This window comes from Besnoitia besnoiti, chromosome VI (assembly GCF_002563875.1).
Source record: "Besnoitia besnoiti strain Bb-Ger1 chromosome VI, whole genome shotgun sequence".
In the NCBI taxonomy this organism is placed as follows: Eukaryota; Apicomplexa; class Conoidasida; order Eucoccidiorida; family Sarcocystidae; genus Besnoitia; species Besnoitia besnoiti.
Genome location: NC_042361.1, coordinates 3,037,466 through 3,055,679, shown reverse-complemented (window position 1 = coordinate 3,055,679; position 18,214 = coordinate 3,037,466). Strand labels below are relative to the sequence as shown.

The following is an 18,214-nucleotide window of genomic DNA, read 5'->3' as shown; positions in this document are numbered from 1 at the left end:
TCCGTCGTAGGAAGAGGAACGGCGCAAGGCTAATTGGGCTGCGGCTCGCTCAGCGTAACGGTTTCAGTAGTCTCGTCACATTATCCGTCGAGGAGAGTTGCAGACCTTGTGGAAGCTGCCTCGTTCTCCAGAGTTATTCAGAGTACCTCTTCTGTTTTTCCGTTAACTGCGTTTGTGATCTGTCGCCACCGCGTGTGAGGTGCCTGTCCCTTTGCAACGCTGTAGGTTTTTTCCACACTACCGATTCACATCTCCCCGCAGAGAGGGACACTACGTCTTCCGGGTGCCGCGGCTGTACCTTTACTTGTTTCTTGTCGAGAAAGACGCATTTCTTGTTTACAGTAATCGTTACGCGGGATTTTTTCTGGGTGCGGTAGGTGATGGTGAACATAGGCGCATGCCGTCTTCTGAAAAATTGTGTGTCCGAATGCACTGTACCGACGTTGTAATCTGTTTGCCCATTGTGGCCTTTCGTACAGTTTTCTTTTACACAGAATCACCCACGTCGTCTGAAACAGCGCTGCTCCGGCTTCCTCGTTCTCATTTCTAGGCGGAGAATTAGGGGTCAGCAGGGGGGGTCTGCGGAGGAGCGTGCCTGGACAGCTCACGCCGCCTCAATCGGGCTCTACGAGTTCCACGCTAGATTGGTTATTCGTAGCAGGCCTACCGCTGCGGACAAGGGGAATTCGTGAATTGACATGGTTGTTGAATGTATGTGCTAGACGAACAGGTCGTGGACGCGGCCGTTTTTCCGCGGACGACGCGTTGCGTCACTGCGACCCCTTTTCTTTCCGGTGGACGGTTGCGTCGCGGATGCTGCTACCGTGACGGCTGTAGCCGTTGATCATTCTTGGGGGTGCGGAGGCGTCAATGCGAGAAACCTGTCTTGCATTCCGCGCCCCGCGTAGTCTCCAGCGTCCGTTCTCTCGAGTGCCATCCCCTCATTTTTCCAGCGGCTGAGGGCAGCCTCCAGATCAGATGCATGTTGCCCCTATTGTGGGCATGATCGCTCTTGCCTGCTCTGCTGTCTTTCGGTCCATGCGTACCACGTGACCCTGAATTTCAAGTTCCTTTTGTCTTCATCGCCGGTTCGTGTTCAGCCGGCACTCTAGGGAACGGCACGTGAGTCAGCATGAAACTACCGGGGTTCCTTCGGGCATACCGGGGGGCATATAGCCTCCCGGAAGGGGAGGACGCTGACTGGAATACTTACACGATTTTTCCGGCGCAGTCATCAGTCGCAGCGAATGTCGTTCGAAGGTTTGAACGAGGCATCCGTTTGGCATTAGGTGGGGCATTGGTGTATGTTCTGTCCATGATTGATATCCCCTCGTTAGATTACTCTTTTAGATATGTTGCTCCGTTCGTCTACTGGGTCGTTGCCGCTCTCACACCGCCGTTCTGGAGCACGATCCCGCTCTTGGTATTTGCTGGGTTATTTTGCATCGTCTGCGTCTGTGGGTGTGTAAGCGCACTGTTGAGCTTGATGACGCTGGGCGATCCACAGGGGAAGATCGCATCCGTGATAATGTACGGCGTGTTCATGGCATGGGCGCTGGGCTTGAATGTTGGCAAGAAAAAAGAGATGACCATCATTGGCTCGTACATTTTGATGTACGTCATGCCGCTTGCATCGCTTATCGCCCTACCCTACGCCGTGGGGGGAGTGTCGATCCCTATTAGCCCGGAGATGATCGATCAGATGAAAGGCGTCCTCGAAAGCGCGTCTCCGAAGGTCATGCAACTGCTTGTCCACGCACTGGCTGCATACTTTGGGGAAGACCCCGCGGTATTGCAGGCCTTCGTCACCAAGTTTTTTTCTGATCCGAGGTTCGTTAATCTGATCATTCTGAAAATTAACACACAGACGCACGCCGGGCTGCCTCTCTTCCCGTGGACCCAAAAGCTTGACCCCGTCGTCGTCATGCAAACGTTAATTAAAGCACTCTTCACTCTCTTCCCCGGGGACAAAGTCCTCGACTTCCATTTCAAAATAGAAAACCTCGACAAACTTGACACGGATTTCGGCTGGCTCCAGGGCGCACCGTGCAGTGTGTACGGCACGCTCAATTCAGGCATCCTCGTGTCTGTGGAGACGGGCCTTTGGTTGGTCAAGGTTCTCTGGACTGCTGAGGGACGACTGGGCTTCCTCCGCAATCTCCTAGCATTTGCCTGTCTAGGGTATTCCATATGGGTCCTCGTAATGATTACTCCGCCGATTCATCGACAGCGTGATGTCGTCCGGCGCGATATGGCAGACTGTACCATCAACATCAACAGGTGAGACTCCGAGTCAGCAGGCGTTGTGTATTTAATGCTCGAATTGGAGGTGAACGCCGTCGGTGTGGACCTGCCAAATAGTGTACCTTCCGGAACATGCGTCAGGCGCTGTGTAGTCAAGCAGCAACAGCAAGGCTTCCTGCTTATGTAGAAGGCATACATGTAATTTTTCTTTCGTACGCGCTTGTAGCTCACCAAGGCAGAAACAATACTTTGAGCATGTATGTATTCTCCGCTGTGCAAGTAGGCTGTACGGCGCCCTTCCTATTGAGTGGTTACGAGTCTCTCGTGTTTACTCTGTAGAGTGTCTTAACTGGTGTGTTGTCTTCGTGTATTGAAACCGCAGATGCCTTCGCGCGACCCGGGAGGTGCTTCACTGCCTGGAAGGGACTCGCGGAATGGACAAAACTGGTAGAGGGCGGGAGTCCGGTTCGTCGCTGCCGGGCTCCCCATGCGACCGTGACGCCCGAACGAGCCTACGGGGGGGCGCGAGAGGGAGTAACAACAACGCCCGTGGAGGCGGCATGCACAAGCAGGGCTCGCGCCCGATGGATCAAGACTTAGAAGCCGGTCGAATGTACATACCCTCGTCTCCTGCGCGAAGGGGGCAGTCGAGCTCGTCGTACATCAAGGCGCTCTCCTTCTCATCAGCGAAATTCGTCGAGGCCGCAGTACCGCTGAAGCAGTCTATCATCAAACTGCATGAGGATCAGAAACGGGTACTGATGTCCGGAATGGAGCCGTATTTGATCAGTGCGGGTCCGATGGTGTTTGTAGTAAGAGAAGTAAACGAGGTCCGCGAGCGGCTTCTGCAGTGCTCGGCATACGTGCAGCAGCTCTGCAGGGTTCTCTTCGATGTGGTCCGGAGCAGTGTTGTCAATAGTGAATTTTCCATTTGGACGCCGACGATGTACAAGATTGAAGCAATCATCGCGAAGGCTGAAGAAGTATACCAGACGTGCGGAGAACTGATCATGATGCAGCCGGCGAGGGTATTCCGTAAGAAGCACCACGCAACTGTGGACGGGAAACTCGCACACCTGAAGCGGTTGGAGCTGGAGCTGGCGGCCCTTCACAAGGAAATCAACGAGCTTGCGAACGAAGCGACCGACAAAGTATTCCACGAATTCGGGGATCCGTATTCGGCCACCGACGAGGAGTCGTCAAGCCGAGCTCCGTCACCGAGGGCAGATCCGCTGGTCGACGATCGGACGCCCTCGCCTCTGAACGCAGCGGGACCGGTGGAGACACGGGACACTGAAGCCGGTAGTCCCGGCGCGAGGCTTTCCCAGCCTGAAGGGCAGTTCGGGGCGGTGCCGCCAGCTGCGTCCGGAACTTGTCTCGGAGCCTCGAAAGAAGGCTCGCAGGTCTCTGGACGGCAATCTCAACTGTTTTCTCAGTCCAACTCAGCAGACACGGCATGGAAGCAGCAAGGTGAGGGCGAAGCCACTGGAGCAGTTGTCGACAGCGAAGGTGGCTTGGTCGAAATGGCGTCACTAAAGAAGAACGAGAGTCTAGCAGAGGAAGAGGGAGCTGATCCTACGCGGGCGGCGAAGGCGCGGCGGAGCCCGTCTCATATGCACCTCAGGTACGAGGCGAAGGCGCAGCACCCTTTGGCTTCTCTGGACCAGAAGGAGGCCAGAAACGTCAGTAAAACAATGGATCACATGCCGCTCTCTATGGCACTTGTCGCTAAGTTTCATGCGACATACAAAGAGCCAGTTGCTCTGGTGAAGGCGGTCGAGGCTTTGCACGTGGCGCAGCGGCGCAGATCGTGGAAAAACCTGATGATGAACTTGGCGTTTCCGCTACTCCCGATGCTGGTGCATGCTGGACGATTGACGGTTACGCCTTTCCAGCAGCTCCTGTTTTGGCGCAAGAAATGGCGAGGCCCGGATGCGTGGTGGCGGGATCCAGAATTCTGGTATCTCGTAAAGTACTTCGTTCCCTTGATGCTACTTTTCTCCTTCGCAGTCTTCTACAAAGATTTCTCCCAGTACACGTGGGGTAAGTCAACAAACAGGAAGCTGGCAGAGTGAACCCAGAGCGATCGTGGAAATTACGCCGCATTTTGGGGGATTCTTTTCAATCAGGGGATGCAGTAGTTTCCCCGTGTCGATGTGAGAGGTGAACGCGCAAGTTGCTGGGCCGCCCTCTCGTGCAGCTCCTTTCGGGTCGTGGAACGTGGTCGGCTTCCAGATATGTTCGAATGTTTGAAAATGACATTCGTGCCATCGGAGTTTTGTTCCGTATGATGTGGCATATTTGCAGGTCAGCAACTCGCAACAGATCCCAACATCCTCGATTTCTGCACTCAGGGCATCACGACACGAGCAGTGCCATGGATAATGCTAGGCTTCCTCACTTGTCTGCAGCCGACATATAACGGGACGGTCTTCCGGGGTCTGAATCGTATGATCGGTATTCTCTTTGGGTCCGGTACCGCGTGGATCGTCATGTACGTTTGCGGTCATAGCGTGGCGAAGATCGTGTGTTTCAGCAGTTGTCTGCTTTTCCTCGATATCTTCCTGACGACTGACTGGAAAAATCCGAACTACGGATTCCATTCAGTTTGGGGCTATGCCGGCATGGTCTTCACCTACACCCACGCTCTTATCATTGGCCTTGCTTTCGAGTCTCTAGGCGGCCTGACTGGTGAGTATCCACTGCAGTGCACATACTGATCAGAAGTGTCGCAGATTTTTACGGCAGGTCAGGGGTGAATCTTCCAAGCGCTGAACACCTGTACGCGACAGGGGACTTGCTGCGATGCTGAGAGGTACCGATAACTGAGGTGGATATATGCAAGCTGTGCGCGGCATTCCATGTCTAGTTTGCGACCTATAGCGATTGGGCAGAGGACGTACATCCCTTGCTGCATGGTGTTTAGCAGAGTGACGGAGTTAACAAGATGCACGTTCAGTTTCGGCGCAACCAGATCGCCTGTGTTAATGGATCATGCGTTTGGTTCGATAGCGCAACTGTGCTGCGTTCAGGATCGCGAGACTATCTTACGGTGACGCGCATTGTCTCCAATCTGCTCGGCATTTTGCTTGCCCTGGTGGTGGCGCATATACCACCGGTATGCAGCGGAAACAATGCCGCGTCAGAACTCTACGGTGATTCGCTAAAGTGCTGCGCACTTGCCGTGGATAAGGCCGTTCAGTATTTGCTGGAGGCTTCGGACCACGCAAATTCCGCAACGAAGGGTCGTTCCAGTTCGCATTTGCTTCCCTGTGGTTCAAGCAGAGTGGCTGGTTCCCAGCAGGCGGGAGCCGTTGCCCCGTCTGATTCTCGCAGTAGTGCCTATTTCGGCACGAAGGCTCACGCTGCAGCTGCAGGTGCAGTGACTGTCGCTGCTGCAGCACAAAATACTGTCCCTCTTATCAACGCGGATGCGGCAGACGAGCGCTCAGCCCTGGCGTCGTCAGGTGGTGCAAATAGTGCAGGGAGCCGACCCAAGGGCGCTAGCACCTGCGACACGGGGAAACGGTTGGACAGTGTTCAGACACGTGTCGGCGACGAAAGCGATACAGGCGGTGCAGCAGCGACGGATGATAAAGAGTAAGTCGGAGGGTTGCCTTGTCAGAGTAACATAGATACATGCTGTTTAGCTGGCTGTAGGGGCTGTTGGCTGATGGCTTATTTGCAACTGGGAGAGAGGGTGAAGGTTCGGCTAGTCGTTAAACCCCGTGTGATCAAACGGATACGTTTCGTACCGCATCAACTCCATCACCCTCGTCCGAGGGACTCCGTGGCTCAGTGACTATGACGAAAGAACAGCGTATCATTGTTTGGCGACTCACCACGGTACTCAACAGCGATGCACGCGCAAACGTTATAATGCAACCCGTCGTGTCAAATGTATGTGGTTCAATCTGACAAAGGAAGGTGAGGACAGTCCGTTGGCTTGATTGGCCTGGATTCTAGGATGCTGTCGTACAAATATAGCTCTTCGCTCGTGTGGTTTGCCACTGTTTTGTGTGTGCAGTGTTCCCGAGGATTCCCTGCAGGAGGCTTTGAGAATCCTCAGAGGACCAGCAGCCGAGTATCTGGATGCGGGGCAGCGTTTTTACAAGGAGGGGTGCAACCAGTTGTGGTATTTCCCATGGCGAACAAATCCAGTCCTGGATGAAGTATATCTGGCAGTGGGAAGCATGAGGAAACGGAACGAAAACATGTGTGACTTGCTCAAGGCCTTCATGACGGAAGGGTATAGTGTTGACGAGCGTGTGTCCGCATTCGCTGATGAGGCGAGTGCTGAGGCAAATGAAGAAGACAAGTCGCCGCATCAGTTTTCTCCACTGCTCGTGAATACCGCAGCAACTCCTACTGAGCAGCGCCCCGGAAACCTCCAGGCGGTTGATGAGGTGGTCAACGAAACCGAAGTCGAGGATACAAAGAAAAAAGAGAGTGGGTCCCCACCGGCGATTCCCGTGCGTTCTATTGCTAACCCGGAGAAAGCACCACGTTTTGGACACAAGAGGAAAGGAAGCCTTTACGTCTTGAAAGAAGGGAATGCGGCAGCTATCACGGAGTTGTTCAAGACAAAATCCGGTGAGGATTCGAGATAAACGCCGTCGCATGATGCGCTGCTCACAAGTGCCGTACTTGACCGTTGGAACTGCGGAGTTCTGAGCAGAGTGAGGCACGGTGTGCTCGATCGTGATGAACAGTCGAAGATGTACATAGCCAGCTGTGGCAGTGTTTCTTGTCTCAGTTTCCAGCTGAGTGGGATTGGTCATAATTTGATGTCTGCAGGTGCCCAGCTTCGGCGCGAACTGGCGACTGCTGTTCAAGCTCTAAAAGAACTGACGGATGCGGTTGTGATGGAGTTGAAAATTGTTGTCCCTACCACTGTTGATCGATTCATGGCACGCCTAAGTGGCGCAAAGACGGACACGCAGATCGAGCCGGATTTGCCCGATGTGGTAAGTGATGGTTGGCGAACGTGTTATCCGTGTGGGGATGGGTGTGTCCATCATATTTAGTGACGAGTCAAGCCGTAATGCACTGCTTATGATGGCGTATAGTGAGGCACTCAATTAGAGCTTTTGCTTTGCCGTGTGCGCATGGTCGATGTCGTGGACGGAGAAGGCGAACCGAGAACGGCACCGAACGCACATCTGGAGCAGTCAAACACGTCTCGGCTTAAGTTGGACAGTTAGGCGATACAACAAGCGAAGTAGTGTTCTGACAAAGTCTATGAGTGTTGTATATTTTGAAAAAAATCAACCAGTAGTTGTGCAGATCGATTCTTATTCTAGTGATGTGTCCGTGTTACATCCGCTTTCTTGTCTGCATGTTTGCAGGTCCACGAGAGATGTCGTGACCAAGTGGAAACTGCGTTCAGTTACTTAACGCTGACGTTGGCCAACTGCCTGGTAGAACATCGTATGCAGTTCGAAGACAGTGTAGCGCGCAGACGCGCAGCTGCGTTCACGGTGATGGCGACGATCTACTACCTCGATATTCAGAAGCGCTCTCTTGATACCATCCACGAGTCACTTGTCGCTCGTCGAGGAAACAGTCCACAAGAGGGTTGGTGTTCGTGGTGCTGTAGACCAGGGATGGAGACCCTTGGCATTGACTAAGAGGGCTCGCTTCCGCCGGGCGCAGGGGATCGACTGCAATGTAATCCGTGTCGTGGTCATAGGCCACCGAGCCGATTTGTTTCCTGGGCGGAAGAGCCCGTGGAGAAGCATCATGGAGTTCTGCGGAAAGCCGTGATGTTAATAGTCAGGGGTATCATCTTCTACTTTTCCTGTGTGTTACCGAGATTTCGATCAACACGCGAGGTAGAGGCGTAAGGTTGCGTGAATCGTCAGAAGACTTGCAGATTTCTACTGTTTTTTGGTCCTCCATTGCGATCTCTGGTTTATTATTTTATGTGCGAAAACCCTAGCGAGTCATGTTGTTCATGTGCCGTGGGTCGCATGTTGCGTTTTCGAGGGATCTGGCTGAGCAAGCGGGGGCACTGCGTGACAGTAGGACATTTTTGGATTTATTGGCATCATAGTTTTTCTCGTTCAGTGAGCAAACTGTTGTTCGCTTCGTTGATTAAGAATTATGTGCCTTTTAACGTCGGAAGGGGAGGGGGGGTCTGGGGAGAGGGGCACAATAAGAGATGGCAAGGCAGACGATCTTCGTCCTTCCCTTCGGTGCGGTTTTGAAACCTCTGGAGGCATCATCAGTTGCTGCCTAATATAACATCGATAACAGTTGCGCGCCATGCCAAATCTTTCCGTTCATCAGTTCGACTTTGTAGAGGGTTGCGGTGTTCTATCGGAGCACGAAAAGCAATCGTAATGCGCGGATTCAACCTCTCATGTCTCTCCATAGATGTGCAAATATTTTTGGCGAATCGTTTGCCGGCCCCTCCTGTCGCGTGGTTGCTCAAAGCACGAGAACTAGAGAACGTGACTCGTAGGGGGGAGATGGTCGGCAGTAAGCATGGAAAGTAGGGAGGGTTTCCGAGTGAAATTTTCCGTTTCGGAAGGGGGTTCACGCTTGAAGAGTGTGTATCTACAAGGTATGCCGTGAAAATGGAAAGGCAGAGCTGCCATGTGTCATGCTTGTAAGGTTCTACTTGATGGCGGCGCGCCTCATCCCAGAACGTTCAAGAACGTCCGGCTTTTGTGGCGTCACTGAAGCTCTCCCATATTGTTTCTATTGTTCGACTAGCGCGTCAACAACAGCTTCGCGGTATCATTTCATTTCATACTATCAAGGCAATTCATCTCTCTGTTCTGGCATTCTTCTACGAATGACTGGGCGGGGCACATGAATGGAATATGAAGGGAGCGCGTTCATCCAGCGAAGCGGCGGATGAAAAGCTCTGTAGTTTGGCGCATGTGCTTGCAATCACAGTTGGGCGTCGCCGACCACGCTGTAGTCTAAACACGGACTTATAAGCTTCAAGCGCGTTTGTGTCAGCGCGTAACACCACCCGCAGGTCGTGCGCAGCAATCATAATTAGGGGTCCAGGGGCCAACGCTGCACCTCCGGTTATTATAATGCTGCGTTAGGAGCAAGCGTTCATTCAGACTCTCAACGTCAGAAAAAAGACGCTCTGTTCCTGCGATGACAAACCAGATACCTTATTTGTCTTGCCTGTTTCGTCCCCAGGTACAGAGTGAAGCCATAAGCTCAATCCCTCCCCTTTCGGCTTGCAACACCGTGGGTTGCCAAAAAAGCATTTCACAAACAAATGGTTGCTGTCTGTCGAATTCATTCAGGTGTGAGACATGACTCGGCCGCGAATGTAGTAACAAGACTGCTGCAGCGGCGACCGCGGTACACGTAGCAAATGTCGTGTGTAGGTCCGCGCGGACGCTCATTGGCCACTACAGTGCTTGCGCTCAATGCTTGCTCTTCGTCGCAACTCAGTCGTGCAGGTCGTGGTCGGGGACGAATGGAAAGTTTCCCATCCGCATCGTTTTCGGCTTCGACGACGGCATGGTAGGAAGACGAAAGTGACGTAGGCGATAATCAAACAGATCTGCAGGGAGACACAACAAATGGCAATTACACTCGCCGTCATCCATGCCGTCCGTTGGCAGGAACGCACGTGCGGCTCGTGGCAGGCGTCCTTGGCATACAGCTGGAGATCTGAACAGCGCTTCCACAGTTGAAGAGTACACATAGGCGATCATCTGGTTGGTGTTATGGACGTTACTTGGTATGCTCCACAGAGTATAACTTCCCTGCGACTGCACGTGCATGTCAGCCACTTGACTGATAGAACGTAGGAGCCCAGTGAATCCCTAGAAAAGGTCCGGGTGCGAGAAATTAGTGCGGGTCGGCCTGCCTCAGCACATGCGAAATCACATGCGCGGAAAAATGGGGTCGCTTACCGCCAGAGAACACACTACAGCAAGAACAAGTGCTGCATGCATGGGCGCCTGAGGCAAGGTGCTCATTGTGGCGTTTTCGCGCCAAGGGGGTCAGTTGGCGCTCCGCGGCACGGCAACCGAAGGGAGCAGCTTTTTTCAAGTTTTGCGTGCCTTAATGGCACAAATAGAAACCTAAGATCCAACGTAAAAAACCATATATCATGCGAAACTGGAGGCAAATACTCGTATCCAGGCTTCCAGAAGTCAACTCCTCCCGACCCCCTGTCTTCACCCACGAGCATAGGGGGCACAGACACCAGCGCAGCATACGTAGTTTAAGATAATGCCACTGCCCCACCTCTCTACACCCCAAAACTCGAGGGAGGTGCTTGTCTGGAAATGCTAGTTTGTGTTGATTTGGTGACAGTTCCAGTGGTGGTTTTTGTGGTTTCTGTTCCGGGACTGGAGTAACTAATGCACTGTACTGGGGGCGGCCTGTGGCGATGCGCTAGTCAGCGCCGCTATGACGGCGAGCCAGCCTTCTTGCATGCGCAGCCAGTACCCTGAGGAAGGCTGATCGATATTGCGCGAACGCCCGCACACAGATCCAGAAAACACCACATCGTCTTACTATGGTATTACTACCATATGGCGAGCACACCTCGCTGCTATGTTGCACAAAAATTCAGTGTAGGTCCCAGCTTCGCTGCGTGCTGTCGACCAATGCACTGCCCCCGACAGGGCGATCAAATGATCGTAAAGTGAGGCTCCCGCCCGTTGACCGTATAACTAGTCATCGGGCTCAGTCGATGAAGGGAATAGCAAAACTGTCATTCAGTTGGGAGCCTCCCGTGGCTGGATTCGTTTGCGGGGGCACGCGAAAGGAGCTACCGTTCGTCTCGAAATCACGCACTCAGTTGCAGTCGGTTGCATCTGGGCTCTTGTGCTTTTAGCTGAACAGGTCTATTATAGAAGTGAACTGTTTATTTTCGACAGGAATTGCTGTAGCATCGTCGGGATGTGTCGGACCGAGGTTAGCGTGGTGCTACACGGCGGCAAGTAGAGCTACCGCCGATGGCTTGCCGCGATGTGGGCAAACAGTGTCTGTAGGAGGTGTGGTGTATCCTTGCGGTGTACATGTTTCGTTTGCGCTGCTGTCAAACGCTTGTACGCCTCCCTCGTAGAAGAGGCCACGAACCTGCTCACGGCACTGATTCCGTGTCAAACTAGGAGTTACGGTGGCCGGCATTGTGTGTAGGTGCGACCACTCTGAAGCCAGCTTGCTTCTTTGTTTCCAGTGCATCAGCATCCCTGTGATCCCCAGGTCCCCACGTTGCAACTCAGAATAATGCGAGTTGACTGTATGCCAGGCTTGTAGAAGCGCAACAAATCAGGACTCCGGAGCTTGACAGTGTCAGTGACCGCTCTCTAGATTATCGGATATCTTGCAGTACGATGACTTGCTGCTTTCCAAGATCCGTGGACATGCTCCTGCCCACGGAGAAATGCTACGCCTGGAAGAAGGTATCATTCCATACTTTCGTTCTTGCGCAAAAGCAGACGATTTCAATGCCCTTCGCCTGTGAATCACTCCTGGGGGAACAGGAAAATGCGAACCGCCAGATGTAGCCCATAGGGTACTGTGAGACATGGTATGACCGTCCTCCGCCCACTCCACCCCCGGGTGCCTCAAAAAGCAGGCTCCCTTTTTCTCCTCAAGGCTGCGCTACAGTAGACGCACTGTGTATGTCTGGCTGAGGAACCGGCGGTGTGGTTGTGCAGGAGACGGTGTATGCAGAAAATTGTGAGTGTGAGGTTGACAAATTGCTCTCTCAAGGCGTAGCCCGCACCCCGAACCTTGCGTGAACCCTCTTACGCTTCCAGGACGCCCGACGGCGTGCTGTAATATGTCTTTGCCCCCCGGCTTTGTTTGATTTATCGCATCGCTGCTTCAATTGATGACCTCTGTGTAGTCACGTGTCTGAGAGTAGCACTCCCTCCGCCTACGACATGACATCGTCAAGCCAACACTTGCTGCGTTTTGGGGTGTCATTCTTTGCTCCCCTGTCAATGGCGCGCTCACGTGGTGGCCGCTTTCATCACTGCCTGAGCCTTTTCGCTCTCTGGCAGCACACCAGGGATGCTTCCAATTTTTGTGTCCACTCGCCAATGGCTGTTACCACGGCATTGGTTTGATACAACGTTACGACTGGTCAATGTGGGCATTGTCACGGCCACCCGCGGTGTAAATCTACGGAAAGCAGATTCAGCGGTGTCCCACAAGGCGCCTTCGTTACTGCACGACAGCCTCTGTGAAGCACTGCTGAACCTGCGTTCCAGAGACTGCTATTGTGCTTTACCCTGTCATATCTTGCCTATTGCTCTCCCTCCCTATCCAACAGTGGACTCAAATTTTTGTGGAGGTCTTGCCCGTCGCGCATTCGCGGGGTGGTCCGATAAAAAATCATTGGATAAAGGATTCAGTGCAGCTCTAAGGTACTCCCCGTGCAAGATACCTGATTTAACTAGTTCGAAGCACGTGAGGCAAGCTATAATCTTGTCGCTCCTCCACTGGTGTGAGACGCGCCAAGTCCATTAAGCGGGGCGGGGGGCAAGGGCGAACGGCTTCCTGCATGCGTGCGTACTTGTTATCTGTGCTGCCGAGAGGAGTACTCTGGTTGTTTGTTGAAGTTATTCGCTCTCAAGGCGCCAGCTGCTCCCTCGTTGCCGCCTGCCTTTTTGTGTTCAGAAGTTGTCACGTGTATCCTCTTTGAGCTGCCGGAGCGGGGCTGAATGCATTCTAATTATTTAGGGCAAATGTCCCCACAGGCCAAAACTAATGGAGGTTCTAGAGGCGAAGCTGCCGCCCCCAGAGGCGCCAAAGCGCTAGCGCCCAACGAAAAGGAGCAGCTGCAGACTGATGCAAAAAAAGCATACCTCCAGGTACTTTTGGCTGATTTGTGAAGCCACGAATTCAGCGTGTTTATCGACCCCAACTATGCACGTGATACTGGAAAGAACCTATCTCCGGCACTGCCTGGCACACGAGGGTAGAATGTATGTGCCTCGTCGCGGAAGAATGCGGTCTGAGGGTGAAGCTGCGATATGCGGGCCTAAGTAATTTTTATCTGAGGCTACTCGCGGTACGGGGCAGGGGCGAGGAAATTCTGCCTGACGACTGCTGAGAATCAGTTACCCTTGTGAGGCGCTGCGAGTCAGGAGCATGCGAAAAGCACGAAGCAGGCCGCCACTCACAGCCAGAACAAGGTGGTTGCAAATTGGCTTCCTGTTATGAGGGCCGTGAAGGTACGTACGTGGCATCGGGGAGCGAAAAGGCATCACCAGTGAAGTCCTTGTCTCTTGCTCCCCTGTTCCCTGCAAGGATGGCCTCGGTTGTTCCTTTCATCTAGCAGCTTCAAGAGCTAAGAAAGGACGTCGACGACTACATCTCGAACTGCGAAGTAAAGGCAGAACGGAAAGACGCCCAGCTGGAAATGAAGGACCTCGACTTGGATGATGCAGAAGATCACCAAAGTACTATAATAGCCTCTCATAAAATCAATATCAGTAAACTTATTCAGCTGCAGGAGGCACGGATACAAAAGTTGGAGCAGTCATTCAGGGACCATCTCTCGTTCCTTCAACAGCAGTTCCAAGAGGACATAAGAGGCATCAGTAACGCCCACGGTTCGTTCAAGCATGAGCTAGAGCTTATTATTCAGCAGGTGAGACGCCAAATACGCTCGATACCGCTGATTCTTCTGTAAGCGAACGCAAGGCTGCCAGGTGCGAAACACGCTCGTCAAGGAACGAGGAACCGCTTCAAGCGGCGCAGTAGCCTGATTCTACACACCTCTTTGAATATACACTACAATATTGAAAATGCGCAGGGGTTCCCCGAATATGTTATTGGTCAATGATGAGTATTCTAGAAACCTCTACAGTGGGCCCAAGTAGGTGTGGCAGACAATTATGCGCACAAACAAATGAACACTGGCACATAAATAAAACCGATTTAGAACCATGTCCACCGCTAGCCGCGGATCGCTTCCTTCGGCCAATTTGGCGAGATCATACGAACAATTTGCCATACAACGAACCCCGCCCAGCAAATAGCGCTACGCACGGACCTCTTCTGTCCTGCCAGAAACTTTGCTTTCTCTTGAAGCAGTCCTGCGTCCTGGGTCTTTGCGGAGGATCCACAGAGATGTAGACTACCCGTGTCAGCCGGCAGGCCTACCCAGCGCGATCCCGCCTTTTTCATTCGTCATGCACAATGTAAGGGTATTATTTGCCGCGAGATGTAACTGTGGACGTCTAACTGAAGCACCACCGTTTGGCGCCGAGGCTTCCTGTCGTCCTCTGCTTCGGCCTGCACATACACGGTGACTGATCTACCGTGCAGAATATGCATTGGCGTACATGCAACTGTGCGCATGTCCTGAAATGTAGCTGTCGCTTCCGTAACTGACTCTGCCTTCCCTTGTGCTCGCTGTATCTTGCAGATCGAAAATGAAGAAAGAGTTCGGGCTCATGAAGAAACGACCGAACACAATACTCAGTACGAGTTGACCCGCAACAGAAACATCGAGTCAGACCATCAGCTGAAATCGGCTCTAGATGAACAGATTGATCGTTTGAAGGGACGCTGCGATACAGCTCTTCAGAACCATAGAGCGAGCACAGACGCAAATGCTCAGGAGTACAAGAAACTTCTACAGCAAGACGTGTCCCTATCAAAACAACTCAATATCAAGTTAAAGCAAGTTGAGAGGCTGCAGGCAGCCACTGCACACTGGAAGGCAAAACTTGCCCAAAATAAGCAGGTAGAGAGCACCTGGCCCGTACGATGTTGTAGGACCGCCTGCCGCATCTCGGAGGATAGCGAGAGTCTCAGCCCTTCTGATTGGTGGTTGGTGACTGTAGCCGCCCCATCCATAGTAGCGCACGACCTGAATGGGGCCACGCGTTAGTCTCGGAACGATCTGAACAGATTCGGTAGGCCTGGTTGTAAGAAAGACTCACTGGCGCGCTTTCTAGATGTGCCGTACCGTAACACGTGGACGCCAGCGGTGGGACACGGCAGGAATTGAGTGAGTGCGTCATTGATTTCTGTACGCTTAGGAGTGCGAGTCCCGTAACGGGCAGATGAAGGGCGAGATCCAACAGCTGCGGCGACACTGCAAGGAGATGAAGGCAAGAATGAACCGAGCGAGGTACATCCCTTCATCTTCTCGCTCGAAACGGGTTCCGCCGCATACCGAGCGAGGTGCCTAAGATAGGGACGTCACGGGCACCTTCCACTTCCGCGTTCTGTGTGTGTTCTGTCAAGACAATGCGACAAACAGAGACTAATTGACCTCTCAAAATATAGTCGGGAATGCAAGACGAAACTCGCTGAGCAGCTGAAGATAGCGGAAAGAATCCTCCGGACAGCAGAACTCTGCAGGTATAGTTCTTCAAGGCATTCCGAAGGCACATCGACCGTGACAGCCAGTCACGGCTGTATGATCGGGACATCAACAGCATCGACGCATTCGCGGAAGCGTACAAAGCTGGCAGGCAACTGAAGCGCTGGAACCTGGTGTTGCGGCAAGGTTGAGTTGCTAAATGCCTAAATGCTTCGCGCGCAGTGTCATGATGCGATAAAGAAAATGTTAGTGAAGAGACTGAACACACCACCAGTGCGGGGATGAGTGACAGTTCATTACACTGCGCGATCAGCCTTCAACTGCTGCCAGGAAATTCGAGACACACAGAGAGAAGGTCGCCCCCCTGCCAGCACCGCAGCACTACGCAGCGGATGATGTGGCCTGGAATGAGGTCAGCGAGTCACTCAAAGAAGAAATTCTGGTAAGAATGGGATTCCCTGCTGGCGGCTCAGTCGATCCAGGCCGAGGACAAATATATCAGCATCTGGACCACATGAGAGCAAGCACGATAGCTAAGGTGACACACGTGTTTTCGGCGCCGGAGCGTGTAGTGGAGGCGATCAGAGCCTTCCTTCAGCCTGGGCATCTGTATCCAACCTCGGAATAGCAGAAGCCCAAGCGCCTTTGAGAGCGTGCGTTCATGTGAAGGAAGTACTGGGAGACGACGGTATCGACGAATGGAACTATCTGGACAATTTCTTCAAGCGCTACAACAAGGTTCTCCTGGACAAGTAAACTTGAGATTTGTGCCCTGCTGGGTGCCTGCTAGATGAAGGCAGTCGATTCGATACACACGTCTAAGAGCCGCTGTCTGCAGCCGTGGGCAACCACGCGTAGACGGAGAACCTATATGGATGCAACACTTCAGATATACATATAAATATATGCGAACGTAAAACGAACATGAATAGAAGGTGTGCAAAGCTACGCTACGTAACCATTCTGCAGCAGAGCTCCTGCGCTGGAATGGCGGAGGGTACACCCCGGAGTATATTCGGCCGGGAGAGGGTTAGCCGCACTTCTCTCACATAAAAAAATGCTGGGATAGATGCCATCTCACATGGAACCCATTTGAGATATAGCAGAGGCCTTCTACATTGTCGAGGCTCGTTGTGCTTCCAAGACTTGGCTCGTGACACGCGTCCGATGGCAGGCATGGAGGCAAAACCTCATTAGCCGCTGTCATGTCGTTTTACAAGCCAACCGAGGTGATTCGTCAAGATATGCGCTCAGCCCCCCAGGAATAGTTTCCTCATCTTTGCTTTGACCGCTCTCTGCAGAATAGCCTTTGAGAAGCAAAAGAAACTAGTTGAAGACCAGACCGACAAATTGAGGATTCAGCTCGACAATTTTATCGCCAGCGTTTCCGTCACTGATGACACAATGCGGAAGCCGAATTCGTTGCTTCTGGTCAATCCAGCTGTCTCGCGGCAGCCACTTGCCTCTTCGACTCAACTTCCCCCGGTCAGACTGAAACTAAGCACAGGTCGCAGCAGTCCCGGCGGCCAGTCCGCGCAGAAGGAAGTTGCACGTTGCGCTAATGGACCAGCCATCGAACCATGAGGCGTGCAGAACACAACCTCGTAGCTGCGAGGATGACCGACCTTCAGCCACGTCTCTCAATGACAGTACTTCAGTGGCAAACTCTGAAACTTGCTTTCTGCGGTGTCGGCTCGAACGTACATTTACGCGTATGCACAATTTGTGGCAAAAGCAAAAGCAACAGTGGCACATTTTCGAGATACGGGCTTTCGCGCTACTCGTTTGAGATTGTGTTCTGCGGGGAAGGCAGGGACATGGAATCTCTGATCATTGGCTATTTGAGGAGCGAGGTTAGACCGTATATGCAGCTTGATGACTTTAGCGATAGCGATGCTACTGAGGACATGTTTCTGCCGATTCAGCTCTGGCGATCGACACTCGACGAGCGCTCCCCCGAAGAACTCGAGACGCGACACGAATGTGCTGCAGTACGAGTGAATTGACTTCTCGCAATGCACCTGCCACGCTGAGACTCTCTTTCCTCACAGATGCATAGTTTTGCGGTGTCTCTGCAGACAACGCGACAGCTCAAGATCTTGGGACAGTATGCTCATTAGGATTTGTGACAGTCACGGCTGAAAATGCGGTCGCTCTTCCTTCATTTGGCGTACTCTGGCGTGCCACCAGTTGAATTTATAGTTAAAAATACAACTCAAGCACTCTTCCCTGTCCCACTCGAACCGGACTTTTGGTCCACGCTCGTACTTGTGATCTTACTACTGAAGGTTGCCGGCGTTTTTGAAACGTGTGTTTGTAAGCCTCTGGATTCGTTTCACAACTGGCGATCACCGTCGCCACTGCTCGATCGAGGTTTTCTTGTTCACCCCTTTTTCGCATCAACGAGCCATTCCCTTCAAGAAACAGCAAGATCCGAACGGGGAAGTGCAACAAGCCGAGAAATGTCGTTGAGTTCGTCACACCGTAGTACTCCCTTCGCGGGAAAACGTCAGCCTCGAGGAAGAAACGTATGGAGCGGGAGAGCCGGGAGTCGACCATGTAGCACGGCGGTCTTGTAGATTGTGCCGCATTTCGTCCAGCGCGGATTCTACATGACTCAAGTGGGCACTTCCCCTCGATTGCGACACACGGATTCACGTCCATCTGCCTCTTGCGCACGTAACGACG

At 52.8% G+C, this 18,214-nt stretch overlaps 2 protein-coding genes across 2 annotated transcripts; both read left to right on the top strand.

Annotated features, from left to right (window-relative positions):
* Nucleotides 1–1,132: 1,132 nt before the first annotated feature.
* Nucleotides 1,133–7,874, top strand: BESB_068390 (uncharacterized protein; the record flags this gene model as incomplete). Its single annotated transcript, XM_029365232.1, has 7 exons — nt 1,133–2,280; nt 2,627–4,287; nt 4,552–4,935; nt 5,277–5,844; nt 6,272–6,837; nt 7,042–7,211; nt 7,593–7,874. 7 exons carry the CDS (start codon nt 1,133–1,135, stop codon nt 7,872–7,874), a joined length of 4,779 nt encoding a protein of 1,592 aa, XP_029218815.1.
* Nucleotides 7,875–12,932: 5,058 nt separating this feature from the next.
* Nucleotides 12,933–17,110, top strand: BESB_068380 (flagellar associated protein; the record flags this gene model as incomplete). The annotated part of the gene is made up of 9 exons (XM_029365231.1): nt 12,933–13,058; nt 13,335–13,421; nt 13,529–13,840; nt 14,621–14,941; nt 15,240–15,331; nt 15,448–15,564; nt 15,857–15,968; nt 16,196–16,278; nt 16,828–17,110. The coding sequence occupies 9 exons, from the start codon at nt 12,933–12,935 to the stop codon at nt 17,108–17,110; spliced, it is 1,533 nt and encodes a 510-aa protein (XP_029218814.1).
* Nucleotides 17,111–18,214: the final 1,104 nt, after the last annotated feature.